The sequence below is a fragment of the Dendropsophus ebraccatus genome, chromosome 4 (assembly GCF_027789765.1).
Source record: "Dendropsophus ebraccatus isolate aDenEbr1 chromosome 4, aDenEbr1.pat, whole genome shotgun sequence".
In the NCBI taxonomy this organism is placed as follows: domain Eukaryota; kingdom Metazoa; phylum Chordata; class Amphibia; order Anura; family Hylidae; genus Dendropsophus; species Dendropsophus ebraccatus.
The window spans coordinates 162,135,794-162,149,921 of record NC_091457.1 but is presented as its reverse complement, the minus strand read 5'-3'; the positions used below and the strand labels follow the sequence as shown (position 1 = coordinate 162,149,921).

Below are 14,128 nucleotides of genomic sequence, written 5' to 3'. Positions count from 1 at the left end.
ATCGGTGTATTACTTACATCATTCTGTTCAGCCGTTCTCCTAATATGCAGGAGAATAGTATTATTGCCACACCCGCCCTCCAGCTGCTGATTAACAGCTGACTGCCTATACACAGCATGGATACATAACTGCCAATCAGCAGCTGGTGGGCGGAGTTTTCTGCTTCTCATAAATATCCAGGAATCCTGAGCTCATGCACCTAATGGAAAGGACTACTTTTTGTCCGTGTTATTCAGGAGGAGATCTCTGGATCAGCTGCACAGAACAATGTAAGTGATACATCATTCTGTTCAGCTTCTCTGTCACTAGTTTATGCTACCCTGAGATAGTGTCAGTAGGATTATGGCGTCCTAACGCTCATTAAAGTCTATGCATATTGTGCAAGTCTCCAGATTCAGCTGTTTTGGCCAGAGAGGTCAGGGAGCCCTCGATATGAAGCGAGTGAGATATCTAGGGGACACTTGCCATAATTTGCCATTAGTGTCCCAGATGGATATACCCCTTTAAGGTTCACATTTTATGAGGCGACTAATAAGATCAGATACATGAGTAACTCAAGAGAATTTATTCAACAATATTGCAACCATCCCTGAACGATGTCATCAGGACCTCATACACAGACACCCCATAGCCGAGTACTAGAATAAGTGCATAGGTGTCTAAGGAACTACAGGCTTCAATGACATTGTAGTGAGGAAGGCACCGAGATGTTGGCATATGGCTGAACATTCAAGACTTTGGTGGTGATGGGTGAAGTGCAAACATTTGGGGTGGGGGGGGGGGGGGGGGGGGTAAATGCTGAACGATCTCATCAGAAGTGTCTGGACTGAAATACAACATGTCACCATCCTCTGATCTGTAGTCATGTGATCACAATCAGATGTCATCCGTAAAAACAGGGAGACTTCTTTTGGTCTTTATTTTGGTTGTGCTGTATATCTCAGGTATTTCTTCCCGGAGGGGAGTTCTTTGGTAAAGACGCCGCAGTTGAAGATCCGACTGGCTTCTTCCTCAGGAACATTGGGAGGCACCATAACCCTGTCGCCAGGCTGTCAGAGAGCAGGAAGTATATGTGATTAAGCGGATTACGTTCTGCATAGTAATGGATTAGATTGCACAGTATTGATCGAGGTCGGTAACTAGGACGTCTGTGACGGAGCAGCCGGGGAAACCCTTTCATGACCAGGTGGCTGCATACATTGTCTCAACAAAGAGTGGCTGTATTTGAACACCTATTGAGTTTACCTTAGTAGGGTGGTGCACGGTAATACAGCATTAGGCTATGTGCACACTTCGTATGAGCCGGGTCACAGAACGGCCGGTCTCGGAAAAGATCATCCCGGCCGATACTGCAGTAGCCGCCGGATGATCTTTAGGGCCGCAGAGTTCTGATGTGGGCGCATACGTGCGCGCCCGCATCAGAACTCCCCACTGCACACTATGGAGCGTGCGGCCAAAGCTGCTCACGCCACAGTGCGCACTGACAGGGTTATCTGCGGCCGCAGAAAACTGACACGTCAGTTTTCTACAGCGCCGCTAGGGATCCCGTCCGGAGTGTATACCATATCTATACACTCTGGCCGGGATTCCCTCGGCCAGCAGCACAATGTAAGTTCTGTACCAATTACGGCTGTGATTAGTACAGAACTTACGTTGTGTGAACATAGCCTTAGACTGTTTACTTGGAAGGGACAAGGCTGCAATCCAGCTACAGATAGTACAGCAACTGCAATATGGACAAGGAGCATTATAGAGGAGGTGGTTCCTACGCAGGCGCTCTGGTCTATTGGATGAGGTGCTGGGAGTCCAACCAATAACATTGGCGATTACCGCACATTACTTCTACCCGCAGATACTAACCAGCCGCCATCTCTCCAACCAGATCCAGCAGCCGCTCTTACCTTCCAGTCTACGGGAGTGGCAACGTTGTGGTGTGCCGTCAGCTGAAGGGAGTCCACAACCCTCAAGATCTCATCAAAATTTCTACCGGTGGTTGCGGGATACAAGATGGACAGCTTCATTTTCTTATCCGGACCAATGATGAACACCTGAAATGCAGAGTACAGGGCTTCAGTAGATGCAGATTCCACCTCCTTAGTATTATGTGATTCCCTCACGTACTAAGACCCATTGAAGCCTAAACTCTATAGATCTGTGAAGGTGTCCTGTGGTATCTGAAGCTAGATGTCAGCTGTAGACAGACCGGATAGCCCAGCCTTCACCCCAATACATCACTGTGGAGCATGTTCTGTCAGTACTAGCTACTCTATACCAGGGACCCCACAAGTCCAGCCATTGTGGAGATGCTCCGACCCCGGCGTCTACACATGACTACTCACTCAGATCCTTACACTTGCCCCATTTGGCATGCTTCCTGGTCACTTTCTTCTGAAATATCCCACTCTTCACTGGCACTAGATCATCCATGTTATCACTTCACCTCTCACTGGTTCTAATGTTATGGTTAATTGGTGTAGGCCCCAAAGTTAATCCAAGAGGAAATAAACGTTGCATACTTTGTGCAGCCTATGGGGTAATAGACACTCACACATCGGGCGGTCACCGGCATCCCCGCATTGTCCTTCTCATCCGGATCCAGCATACCCAGCTGTATAGCAAGGTCCCTTTTAGGGTCTGCAATAATGGGGAAGGGCAGGGTCTCGGTGGGCTCGTCGCAGTTGTAAGAATTGATGTCCTGAAGAAGATAGAACAAAATGTGATATAATGTACAGAGCAGGAAACAATGAGAGTCTGTAACCACAAGCTGAACCAAGTGTACCGACCCAGAATGAGAGACTGAGGACTAGTCACAGCTAACACCCAGCATATGCTTCCTAAAAGCCTTATATAAATAAAATATATATATATATTACACATATACACACACACAGTGGTACCTTGGTTTAAGAGGGTTTTGGTTTAAGAGCTCACACTTTTTTTCAAAATTGCTACTTGGTTTAAGAGCATTGCTTTGGTTTAAGAGCTCCCTGTACTGGGTAGGAGCGTGAGTGGGGGAGATGAATGGTCTGTATAGCGGGGTCTACAGCACTGTACTCTGACCCAGGAAGTCTCCCTCATCTACCAAATCATAGGAGATCCACTTCAGGCTGGGGCTTGCATCAGGGGACAGGACTATGGAGGTAATCTCTTAAGGCTGGGTTCACACTATGTATATTTCAGGCTGTATTTGGTCCTCATGTCAGGTCCTCATAGCAACCAAAACCAGGAGTGGATTGAAAACCCAGAAAGGATCTGTTCACACAATGTTGAAATTGAGTGGATGGCCGCCATATAACGGTAAATAACTTCCATTATTTCAATATAACAGCCGTTGTTTTAAAATAACAGCAAATATTTGCCATTAAATGACGGCCATCCACTCAATTACAACATTATGTGAACAGAGCCTTTCTGTGTTTTTAATCCACTCCTGGTTTTGGTTGCTATACAGCCTCACAAATACAGCCTCAAATATACGTAGTGTGAACCCAGTAAAGCTGTAACCCCTCTCTCCCCAGACAGAGAGTGCTGCATGTATGTGCCCACATCTGCCCTGCTCATTCCTTCATGCTCCCTGCAGTCTCTGTCCGCCCTTGTGTTTCCTATCCTCTCCATTACTGTACAGTAACTTATAATATCACATATTCCGCTGTTTCTGAATGTTTCATCTGTTTTACATGTTATTCAGAAAAATAAATCATTATTTTGGGGGTGTGGAACCAATTGTCTGCATTTCTATGAATTCTTATGGGAAAATTTGCTTTGGTTTAAGAGTGGATTTGGATTACAAGCACGCTCCCAGAACGAATTATAGTCGTAAACCAAGGCACCACTGTATAAATATATATATATATATATTATATATATATATATATATATATATTATATATATATATATATATATATATATATATATATATATATATTACACATATACACACACTACAGCTCTATATATTACTAATACGTGTGTGTATATATATTATATTATGCATGCTGTTTAAAAGGGTCCCTGTAACATAAAACTTGTTTGACATGGTCCTGTGACATCATAAGTTTTGATAACTTGGGGTCTGGGTGTATAGATCCTCTACGGTCCTGCTAAGAGAGACCAACTCCATTGTAAGTCTATGGAGAGTGAAGAGTTAAGCCAATCGCTACTCCCAGCTCTATCGGTAGGGACAACCAGACCCAGCTTGAACAAAACTTTTGACAATTTAAAAATATATATATATATTTTTTTTTTTCTTCAAGTGACAGCAGGGACACTAAGGAGAGGTCTACACAGCAGAATATTTCTGGCACAGATCTGGCTGCAGCTCCACAGCACAATGTACACCAGTGATGGCTAACCTTGACACTCAAGCTGTTGCAAAACTACTATTCCCATCATGCCTGAACAACCAAAGCTATGGATTTGGCTGCCCAGGCATGATGGGAATAGTAGTTTTGCAACAGCTGGAGTGTCAAGGTTAGCCATCACTGATCTACACGTTACATAATGTGCGGCTGAGCCATAGTGGGTTTCCTCTCTACACACCGGGCATGATGGGAATTGTAGTTATGCAACATCTGAAGGGCAGCAAGTAGTGAGACCAACAAGTGATACACTAGAAAGGAAGGTTATAGTTATTATAGCAGCAGAGTTATACATCTCCCTTATGGTGGCCTGACTGAGGAGAGAAGCCGGGGGCCACCACTCCCCTCAGGGTCAGCTCCCAGCATACTCCTCACCACATAGGATACCATCTATCACAGCTACATCCGGCTCAGTAGTTACCTTGCTCCAGCCCAGATGATCAGGCACAGAGTCTATGGACAGGGCGATCATGCGGACATTTCGTTTCTTGAATTCTGGCGCCAGCTTTACAGCCCGTCCCAGCTCTGTGGTACATACCGGCGTGTAGTCTCTCGGATGCGAGAACAGGACGCCCCATCTGAAACAGAGCGATACAGGTTAAATGAGGTCAATGTTACCTAAAGTCGACCTAAATACGATATGTGGTAACCAAAGACGACAAAGGAACAGGAGACGTATTTACAGATTTAAAGGGGAAGTTTGGCAAAAATATAAAAAAAAAAAAAAAAAAAAAAAAAAAAATGCCAAATCAACTGGAGCCAGAAAGTGCCAGGGATTTGGAATTTACTTCTACTAAAATACTAAAAAATATCCATTATTCCAGTACTTAGCTGCTGTATGTCCTGCAGGAAGTGGTGTATTCTCTCCAGTATTACACAGTGCTCTCTGCTGCCACCTCTGTCCATGTCAGGAACTGTCCAGAGCAGCAGCAAATCCCCATAGAAAACCTCTCCTGCTCTGTGCAGTTCCTGACATGGACAGAGGTGGCAGCAGAGAGCACCGTGTCAGAATGGAGAGAATACACCACTTCCTGCAGGACATACAGCAGCTGAAAAGTACTGGATTTTTTTTTTTTTTTTTTGCTAAACTACCCCTTTAAACCAGGCTATGAGCACCAGAACATCCCCAACACTAATACTACGGTCCATGTACAGCTCTGTATTAGCCGGCCCATTGCTGCCTTCTACATGTTGCATTAACACCGCACAACCATAAATGCATAAAAAAATAAAAATATACACAAATTCTACATCATGTAACAATGTGATAACTCTGCACACATGATACATTCCCTGGCATTACGCCCGACCGGGGAGAACAGCGAGGAATTCTTATAATTCCAGCAGACGGTGGATACAAAGTGCATGCTCTTATGGAGATTGCCGGGACTATAGTCAGAGAGCCGGGCATAGTCCAGAGCAGACGGGTCACCTCATCTCCTTCTCTCAGAGACGCCATGTTACAGAACACAGGAGGTAAAACCTCGGACTTTTAAGGGTATGGCCTCTCCCCTAGACTAAGGGCCCGTTCACACTGAGCAGAACCGGGGGAACTCCATGCGGAACCCGCGCCATGGACTTTGCTCGGAATCCCGCCTGCTTCACACTTTCAATGTGATGTCTTGCGCGCCGCCGCTCTAAGAATTGACATGTCACCTGCAATGAGGGTTTTTGCTCAGTGTGAACAGGCCCTTATACAGGAAGGCAAACCATGCTGCTTACAGTATACGGCTGTGTGCACGGACCACTGGTGGCCTGGAGTCTGGGGTCCATGTTGGTAATTACAGAGCGGTCACACAATTAACAACATCCTGACTGAAACTTCTTTCCTCCAACAAGCTCAGCCATGTAATGGAGACAATGGTCTGACCCCCAAATCATCAGCCACCGACCGCACATAGCTACGTCTAATAGCGATGCGCAGCTGACTGATGATTGAATAAATGTTATACATTACCTCTCCACGCTCTTGCTGTTCTTCTGCCCTCTGCTTCCTCCCCGGCAGCTCCAGCTTCAGAGCGGTCTCCAAACTGACAGGCCGCTCAGCCAATCACAGGCCACCAGGGTCCCACCCAGTGATTGGCTGAGGGGCCTGTCAGCTTGGACACCGCTCTGAAGCTGGAGCTGCCGGGGAGGAAGCAGAGGGCTGAAGAACAGCAAGGGGAGATTAGCGATGTCTGTGCAGCCCTAAACCGCTCCACGCTCTTGTGGGACGATTTATCATGTCATGTGACAGTGGTGATGACGTGCTGAGCAGCCCATCCTAGGAAGGTCTATTCAATTAAGGTGAAGATTTATAAAACATGGTGTAAAGTGAGACTGGCTCAGTTGCCCCTAGCAACCAATCAGATTCCACCTTTCATTCCTCACAGACTCTTTGGAAAATGGAAGGTGGAATCTGATTGGTTGCCGGGGGCGACTGGGCCAGTTTCACTTTACACCATGTTTTATAAATCTTCCCACAAGAGAGTGAAGTGGTTTAGGGCAAGGGCTGCATGGACATCGCTAATGATATAGAATATATAGCCCTTGCTTATCGAGCAGTGTGATAGGCTCAGTAAACGAGAACTGATCTAGCAGATTGGCGCTTATTTACATTGAGTTGGGAGGCCCCATTAACCTTTGATAAAGGGATGGGGACCCTGCGGTCCTCTTGCTGTTCCAAAACTACAATTCCTATCACGGCCGGACAGCCAAAGCTTTGAGAAGAACGGACTCTGTAACCAGTAATTACTCACAGGGCCGAGTAACCGTTCTTTTTCTCATCCAGTCTCACCCCCACACCTAAGGAGACCCCCGGGGCCCCATCCCACACACCTAAGGAGACCCCCGGGGCCCCATCCCACACACCTAAGGAGACCCCCGGGGCCCCATCCCACACACCTAAGGAGACCCCCGGGGCCCCATCCCACACACCTAAGGAGACCCCCGGGGCCCCATCCCACACATTCACCAGGTACAGGATTCAGAGGAACATTCCAGATACTTGACGTTTTTTCCTATTGATTGCATAACCGGTTACATAGAAGCTGAGTAATCCTCCACCAGACCGTGCACACATACCACCGCCATACCGGAGCGGGGAATATTTAACTTCTATGTCATTCCTGTAATGCACAGTGTATATACACCCACCGCTACCTCCCCCAAGAGCAAAGGGACTGATGATAGGAACAAAGGAGAAGACAAGCCGCGCTCCTGCTTATAGGACCAGCAACACATAATAACTGGTCACCAAAGACTAGAAAAACATGGCTGGCTTCTTCTAGAAACAGCGCCCCCCCCCTGCCCCACCAGTAGTGTCAGGCACTTCGAACAGGATGAGGCCTAGCTGCAATACCAGACAGGGCCTGTGGGCAGGGGTGGCGCATGTGGCAGTATGGGACTGGACCCCAAGGTCAGGGGCTGCACACAGAGGTCAATAGCCAGATGACTCTGCCGGTAATACCGCCATTTAATCTCCATCATTATGACATGGCGGAGCTGAGGACAGGATCCTTATGAGGCAAAATTAAGTCAGCAGACAACAGTTACGCCTTCATCTTGTGCCCGGAGTCTCCTCGCTATAACACAGGGAATCCCCATGTCCGTACACGCAGTGGACTGTAGATTGTTCTCCTCATCTTTATAAAATCCATCAAAAACTGGATTCCCCCGTATATATTCCTTGGTCTGCTCCAGACCCATAATGAAGAATAGACGGTATGTTCCATTGCTCCAGTCCTGGGGGGGTGGGGGTGACACCTCTCTCCAGAATCTATTAGGTGAGCGTGCGTCCTATGCAGCGTCCGTGCCTCCTATGCAGCGTCCGTGCCTCCTATGCAGCGTCCGTGCCTCCTATGCAGCGTCCGTGCCTCCTATGCAGCGTCCGTGCCTCCTATGCAGCGTCCGTGCCTCCTATGCAGCGTCCGTGCCTCCTATGCAGCGTCCGTGCCTCCTATGCAGCGTCCGTGCAGGAAGTTACACAGAGAAATCATTGTATCTGCAGGAGACCAGGAAGTAACATCGCACCACATGTAACCCTGTATCCTGAGGAGACGCTCATTCACATGGAGCAGCAACTAGGCCAAAACCATCATCAGGTAGATAGGTCACATTACACATAGGGAGCCGACCATACTAGAAGAGGTGCAAAAACTACAACACCCAGCATGCCCCGGCCACAAACACTACAACTCCCAGTACGCCCCAGCCGCACAAAACAACAACACCCAGCAGGCCCAGGCCACTTGAAGCTATTGTAAAACTACAACTCCCAGCATGCCATGACTGCCCCCAGCTTCTGCAAAACTACCCTTATAACCTGACAAAGCATGCTGGGAGTTGTAGTTCTGCAGAAGCTGGAGTTCTTCCAACCCCCAGCGTGCCCCAGCCACCGCACTCCAACCCCCAGCGTGCCCCAGCCACCGCACTCCAACCCCCAGCGTGCCCCAGCCACCGCACTCCAACCCCCAGCGTGCCCCAGCCACCGCACTCCAACCCCCAGCGTGCCCCAGCCACCGCACTCCAACCCCCAGCGTGCCCCAGCCACCGCACTCCAACCCCCAGCGTGCCCCAGCCACCGCACTCCAACCCCCAGCGTGCCCCAGCCACCGCACTCCAACCCCCAGCGTGCCCCAGCCACCGCACTCCAACCCCCAGCGTGCCCCAGCCACCGCACTCCAACCCCCAGCGTGCCCCAGCCACCGCACTCCAACCCCCAGCGTGCCCCAGCCACCGCACTCCAACCCCCAGCGTGCCCCAGCCACCGCACTCCAACCCCCAGCGTGCCCCAGCCACCGCACTCCAACCCCCAGCGTGCCCCAGCCACCGCACTCCAACCCCCAGCGTGCCCCAGCCACCGCACTCCAACCCCCAGCGTGCCCCAGCCACCGCACTCCAACCCCCCGCGTGCCCCAGCCACCGCACTCCAACCCCCAGCGTGCCCCAGCCACCGCACTCCAACCCCCAGCGTGCCCCAGCCACCGCACTCCAACCCCCAGCGTGCCCCAGCCACAAGACTACAACCCCCAGCGTGCCCCAGCCACAAGACTACAACCCCCAGCGTGCCCCAGCCACAAGACTACAACCCCCAGCGTGCCCCAGCCACAAGACTACAACCCCCAGCGTGCCCCAGCCACAAGACTACAACCCCCAGCGTGCCCCAGCCACAAGACTACAACCCCCAGCGTGCCCCAGCCACAAGACTACAACCCCCAGCGTGCCCCAGCCACCACACTCCAACCCCCAGCGTGCCCCAGCCACAAGACTACAACCCCCAGCGTGCCCCAGCCACCGCACTACAACCCCCAGCGTGCCCCAGCCACCGCACTACAACCCCCAGCGTGCCCCAGCCACCGCACTCCAACCCCCAGCGTGCCCCAGCCACCGCACTACAACCCCCAGCGTGCCCCAGCCACCGCACTACAACCCCCAGCGTGCCCCAGTCTGGCAGCCTCCAGCCGTAATAACACGGTATACAGCACATATCCCCCCGCATGCGGCCAGGTAACAGCTCGGTCACTCACGAGTCTCCCAGGAACTCATGGAGTTTGATCCTGCCGATTGTTGTATCGGCCTCGAAATCCGGGAAGACCTCGCCGAGTAGTAGTCCGGGCATGACGGCGGCTGATCGCGGGGCTCGTGACAGCGGAGGAGCGGCCCCGATTATAGCGAGGGGGCGGGGAAAGGGGCGTGGCGGTATGTAGATTACGAAAGAGCGCTTCAGAGACGGGGGCGTGTATTTATGCAAAATAGGTAAGTCCATCTATAGGGGCGGGGGGTGGGCGGGAATTATGCAAATTAGACGCAATGTGGTCTATATAGGGCTGTCGTGTGGGCGTGTTCTACAGATAATAAAGGGGCGGGGATAGGATGTGTCACGGTCTGCGTGTTGGATGGTGACGTCAATTGCTGTCATTGAGTTTGTTGAGGTGTGAACCCGGCGTGACTGAGAGACGACGTGTGGTTCAGGATCGGCACAGCTACCATCTGTATACTGAGTGTCACGTGATGCAGTCACGTAACGGAAATGTAGCAAGTGACGCAAAGAACTAGTGGAGTCGTTGCCCATAGCAACCAATGAGATTCTACCTTTCACTTTGTAGTTAACAGAAAAATAAAGCAGCCACCTGATTGGTTGCTATGGGCAACTGATCCTGAACACCAGAGACTTTCCTCGGAATCCTACAGTGTTGTGCCGCGGTCTCACTCTACAGACTCCCGTTATCTTAAATCAAAGCTCACAGTCTCGCGCCTCTCCGCCCCTGCCATAGACACCATTCTATGCTCGGGCGGATTCCGCATTCCGCCGAAACAACTGACACGTCAATTCTTTCGGCGGATAGCGGAATCAGCCGGCCCATAGAATGGTGTCTATGGATTTTATCCACGTGAATTCCGTAATCTGAACCCGCCCTAACTCCTCAATTACCCATTGATTATTGTGGGAATCGGCGCAGTTCATGGTCAACCTTGATCCAGTTATGGTGCGTTTACACAGAGAGATTTAGAAGCCAAAGCCAGGAATGGATTTGAAAAGAGGAGAAATCTCAGTCTTTCCTTTATGACCTGTTCCCTGTTTATAGTCTGTTCCTGGCTTTGGCTTAAAAAAATCTGTCTGTGTAAACGCACCAATATATATGAGACACCAGTCTCATTAGTATCAGACTATAATAACAATGCGTTTCTAGAATGGCAGCAGTCAGGGCCCTATTACATGGAGCCATAATCTGTCAAATCAGGCATCACTCCATGTAATAAGGACAAAGATTAGCGGCTAATCGTGTCTTTTGTGCCGATTGCGCATTGCAGCCGATGGTTAGGGACAGGGTGAAAAAAAGGATGTCTCCCTGATGTCTTGTAGCTTCGGCCCACTCCCCGCAGTGTCTGAGGTGACAGACCGCTCAGCCAATCACCAGGACAGTGCCATGGCCAGTGATTGGCTGAGCAACCTGCGATTTAAAGGGGAACTCCGGATAAGGAAAACTTGTTTTCTATTAAAAGTACATTAAAAGTTATATAGATGTGTCTATGCAATGTATTACCATATCTGTACGGTTCTGCCACACTGGTAGCTGATAGGAATCCAGGAAGTGAAGAAAAATGGCCTCTGTGCCAATTCACATTGTCTCCTGCTCCTTCTGCTCTCCCCCCTTAGGAGACAAATATTCCATGCCTCTGTCTCACATTGTGTGTGTTTGCTGAGCACAGGCTGATGATGCAGACAGGGGGCAGGGTGTTATGTCACAAGAGGCGGAGCTGGATCCCCCAATCCCCTGAGTGATTCACCATCTCTGACCGGCCAGAAGCAGCTGTTGCACTGATTTCTCTAATTGTGCAGAAGTGTGCAGTGAAATTAGGGGGCGATGGGGCGGATGCAGTTGGGATCTCTGTGTTCTGTGTGATTGCAGTCCCCTCTCACTGTGCAGAGGCAGCCTCCTCCCAGGTACTGTATATAAGAACATAGTGAGCATGGGGGGGACAGGACCCTGTATAGGACTGTGCATCAACACTTGAGCAAAGCAGGGAACTGTAGGGCTTAGGGCCCTATTCCACCGGATGATTATCGTTCAGATTATCGTTAAAACATTCGAATCTAAACGATAATCGTTCCTTTGAATAGCAGTTAACAACTAACGACCGAACGAGAAATCGTTGGCCGTTCAATAAGACCTGGACCTATTTTTATCGTTGCTCGTTCGCAAATCGTTCGCACTGAATAAGACGTCATTCGGTCGTTCGCAGAACGATCATAAGTAACGATTATCTTTCCATGTAAATGGGTGAACGATTTCAGGTCTTTCATAATATCGGTCGTTTGGATCGTTTATCGTTTAACAATTATGCGAACGATAATCGTCCCGTGGGATAGGGCCCTTAGACACAAGCATTGGTGGCAACGGAGGGGGCTGTGTTGCCCCCTTACTGCTGCCAGTTAACAGAATTAGATGTGTAAAAAAAAAAACAACTATACATCTTTATAAAATTATATTGCAAAGTAATAACTTTATTAAAGCACTGTCTTAAACATAAGTTAGTAGTCTCCGGAGTACCACTTTAATCTCCCAAAGCGATGACACACAAAGGTTATCATTTCCCAATTCCATGTGTGTCAGAACTGACCTTGTCTCACTACGTATATGTCTTATATCACCCTATCCTTCACCTTTGTACAATATTACAGCAGGATAATACACCCTGGTTTACAGAGACTACCGCTATCTCTGTGACTTTACTGGCGTCTGGAGACTGGACGGACTTGGCTGTCAGGGACCCACTTTACATCTCCAGAGGGCGAACGTGGAATAATGGGCGAGATCATAAGGCCGAAACTACACGGGAATCCCAGGAAGGGCGGTATAGTAATAGAATGGTCGTCTAGTCCGATCAGTATCAGGAGAGCGCGTCAGGACACAATCAGGATAAAGAGGTAGTAGTGGCAGAGAGTAGAGATGATGGAACAGCGCTGATGTTCAGGTTCATCGGTATTTGACTTTCTGTTCCGTGGGGAAGGTGGTAACAGCTCGAGTCCTGGCTGGAAAACAGGAATACAACCTATGGCCCAGGCTGTATTCCTGTTTTCCAGGTGGGACTCAGGCTGTCTCCACCTTCCCCACGGAACAGGAAGTCAAATACCGATGAACCTGAACATCAGCGCTGTTCCATCATCTCTAGCAGAGAGGTGAGAAGCCAGGAAAGCAGGTAAAGGCAAAATCATCAGAAAAAGGGGTTAACAGTCCAGAGAGCAGAGTCAGAACAGCCGGTATGGACAAGAATACCCAGGTACACCGTCCTCTTTATAACCCCGGCACCTGCACCAGGTAAGTATCTAAATATAATGTAGTGCAGCACGATTGGACGCCGGTAATTTGAGACCAATAATTTGGTAAAAAAACCACAGCTCCTCAGCTATAGAATATAAAAGCCCGGCAGGACGTCTCCTATCAGGGAATTATGGGATTTTCTCAGGTTCATTCGAGTCTAATCTCTGCAGAGAAGAAATAAAAGAACCAAAGTGAGGATGAAAACCAGAGGTGCAAACAATGGAAAAGAGAGAGGAGTTATGATGATGGCCACTTATAGCAAATACACAATAGTATCGGCCACATAACAACTTAGATACCGTCTACAGTATGACGTTCAGGACGTTCATTTTACTCAACATGGAAAGCGGAAGAGAATGACTATTTGACTCCCAAGTGCAAAAAGAACTTCTTAAGTTAGTTTTGCAGAAATCAACAGTTCAGGCGATTTTAAGAAACTCTGTAATTGGGTTTATTAGCCGAAAAATGCATTTTTATCATGAAAAAGCAGTCTGAAGCTCTCCCCCCTGTCTTCATGGTTCTCTATGGAGAGGGGAGGGGTTAAGGCACCAAAACAGGACAACAAAGAGTTAATTTACAGCTACATCACCAGGCTATCCCCTCTGAGGTCAGCACTGACCTCTCTGACCTCTGAATAGGGGCTTTCCCTGGTGTTCCTTGTTCTCTGCTGGTGACTAATCTCCCTCCTCCCCCCTCCCCTCTCCATAGGTTACACAGGGCTGGACTGGTGTAAAACAGTCAAGATTTCCTGATAATGAGCAGTGGATGACAGAAAGGAGAGGGGGGGGGGGGACCTGGGGAAAGTCTTTTTGAATGCAGATAATGGCATATTTGCCTAATAAACCCAATTACAGAGTTTCTTAAAATCGCCAGGAATATTGATTCCTGCAAAAAAAAAAAAAAAGAAATGACAGTGACACTTTAATGCTTCCATACATCAGTCTAGTGTTTATGGGGCCATTGTG

The 14,128-nt window shown here is 49.0% G+C and overlaps 1 protein-coding gene across 1 annotated transcript; it reads right to left on the bottom strand.

Annotated features, from left to right (window-relative positions):
• Positions 1-550: 550 nt before the first annotated feature.
• Positions 551-10,022, bottom strand: PRDX6 (peroxiredoxin 6). The gene is made up of 5 exons (XM_069967620.1): positions 9,867-10,022; positions 4,781-4,937; positions 2,549-2,695; positions 1,902-2,048; positions 551-1,049 (listed from the first exon to the last, which is right to left on the bottom strand). The coding sequence occupies exons 1-5, from the start codon at positions 9,956-9,958 to the stop codon at positions 918-920; spliced, it is 675 nt and encodes a 224-aa protein (XP_069823721.1). The 5' UTR covers positions 9,959-10,022; the 3' UTR covers positions 551-917.
• Between the last annotated feature and the right edge of the window lie 4,106 nt (positions 10,023-14,128).

What these genes read in the sequence shown, in the direction of transcription:
- PRDX6 (XM_069967620.1), bottom strand. Translation starts at nt 9,958, where the DNA reads ATGCCCGGACTACTACTCGGCGAGGTCTTCCCGGATTTCGAGGCCGAT. An exon ending in ATCATCTGGGCTGGAGCAAG is followed by an intron (nt 2,696 to 4,780) that starts GTAACTACTGAG and finishes TATCTTCTTCAG; the next exon opens with GACATCAATTCTTACAACTG. An exon ending in CCACTCCCGTAGACTGGAAG is followed by an intron (nt 1,050 to 1,901) that starts GTAAGAGCGGCT and finishes GCTCTCTGACAG; the next exon opens with CCTGGCGACAGGGTTATGGT.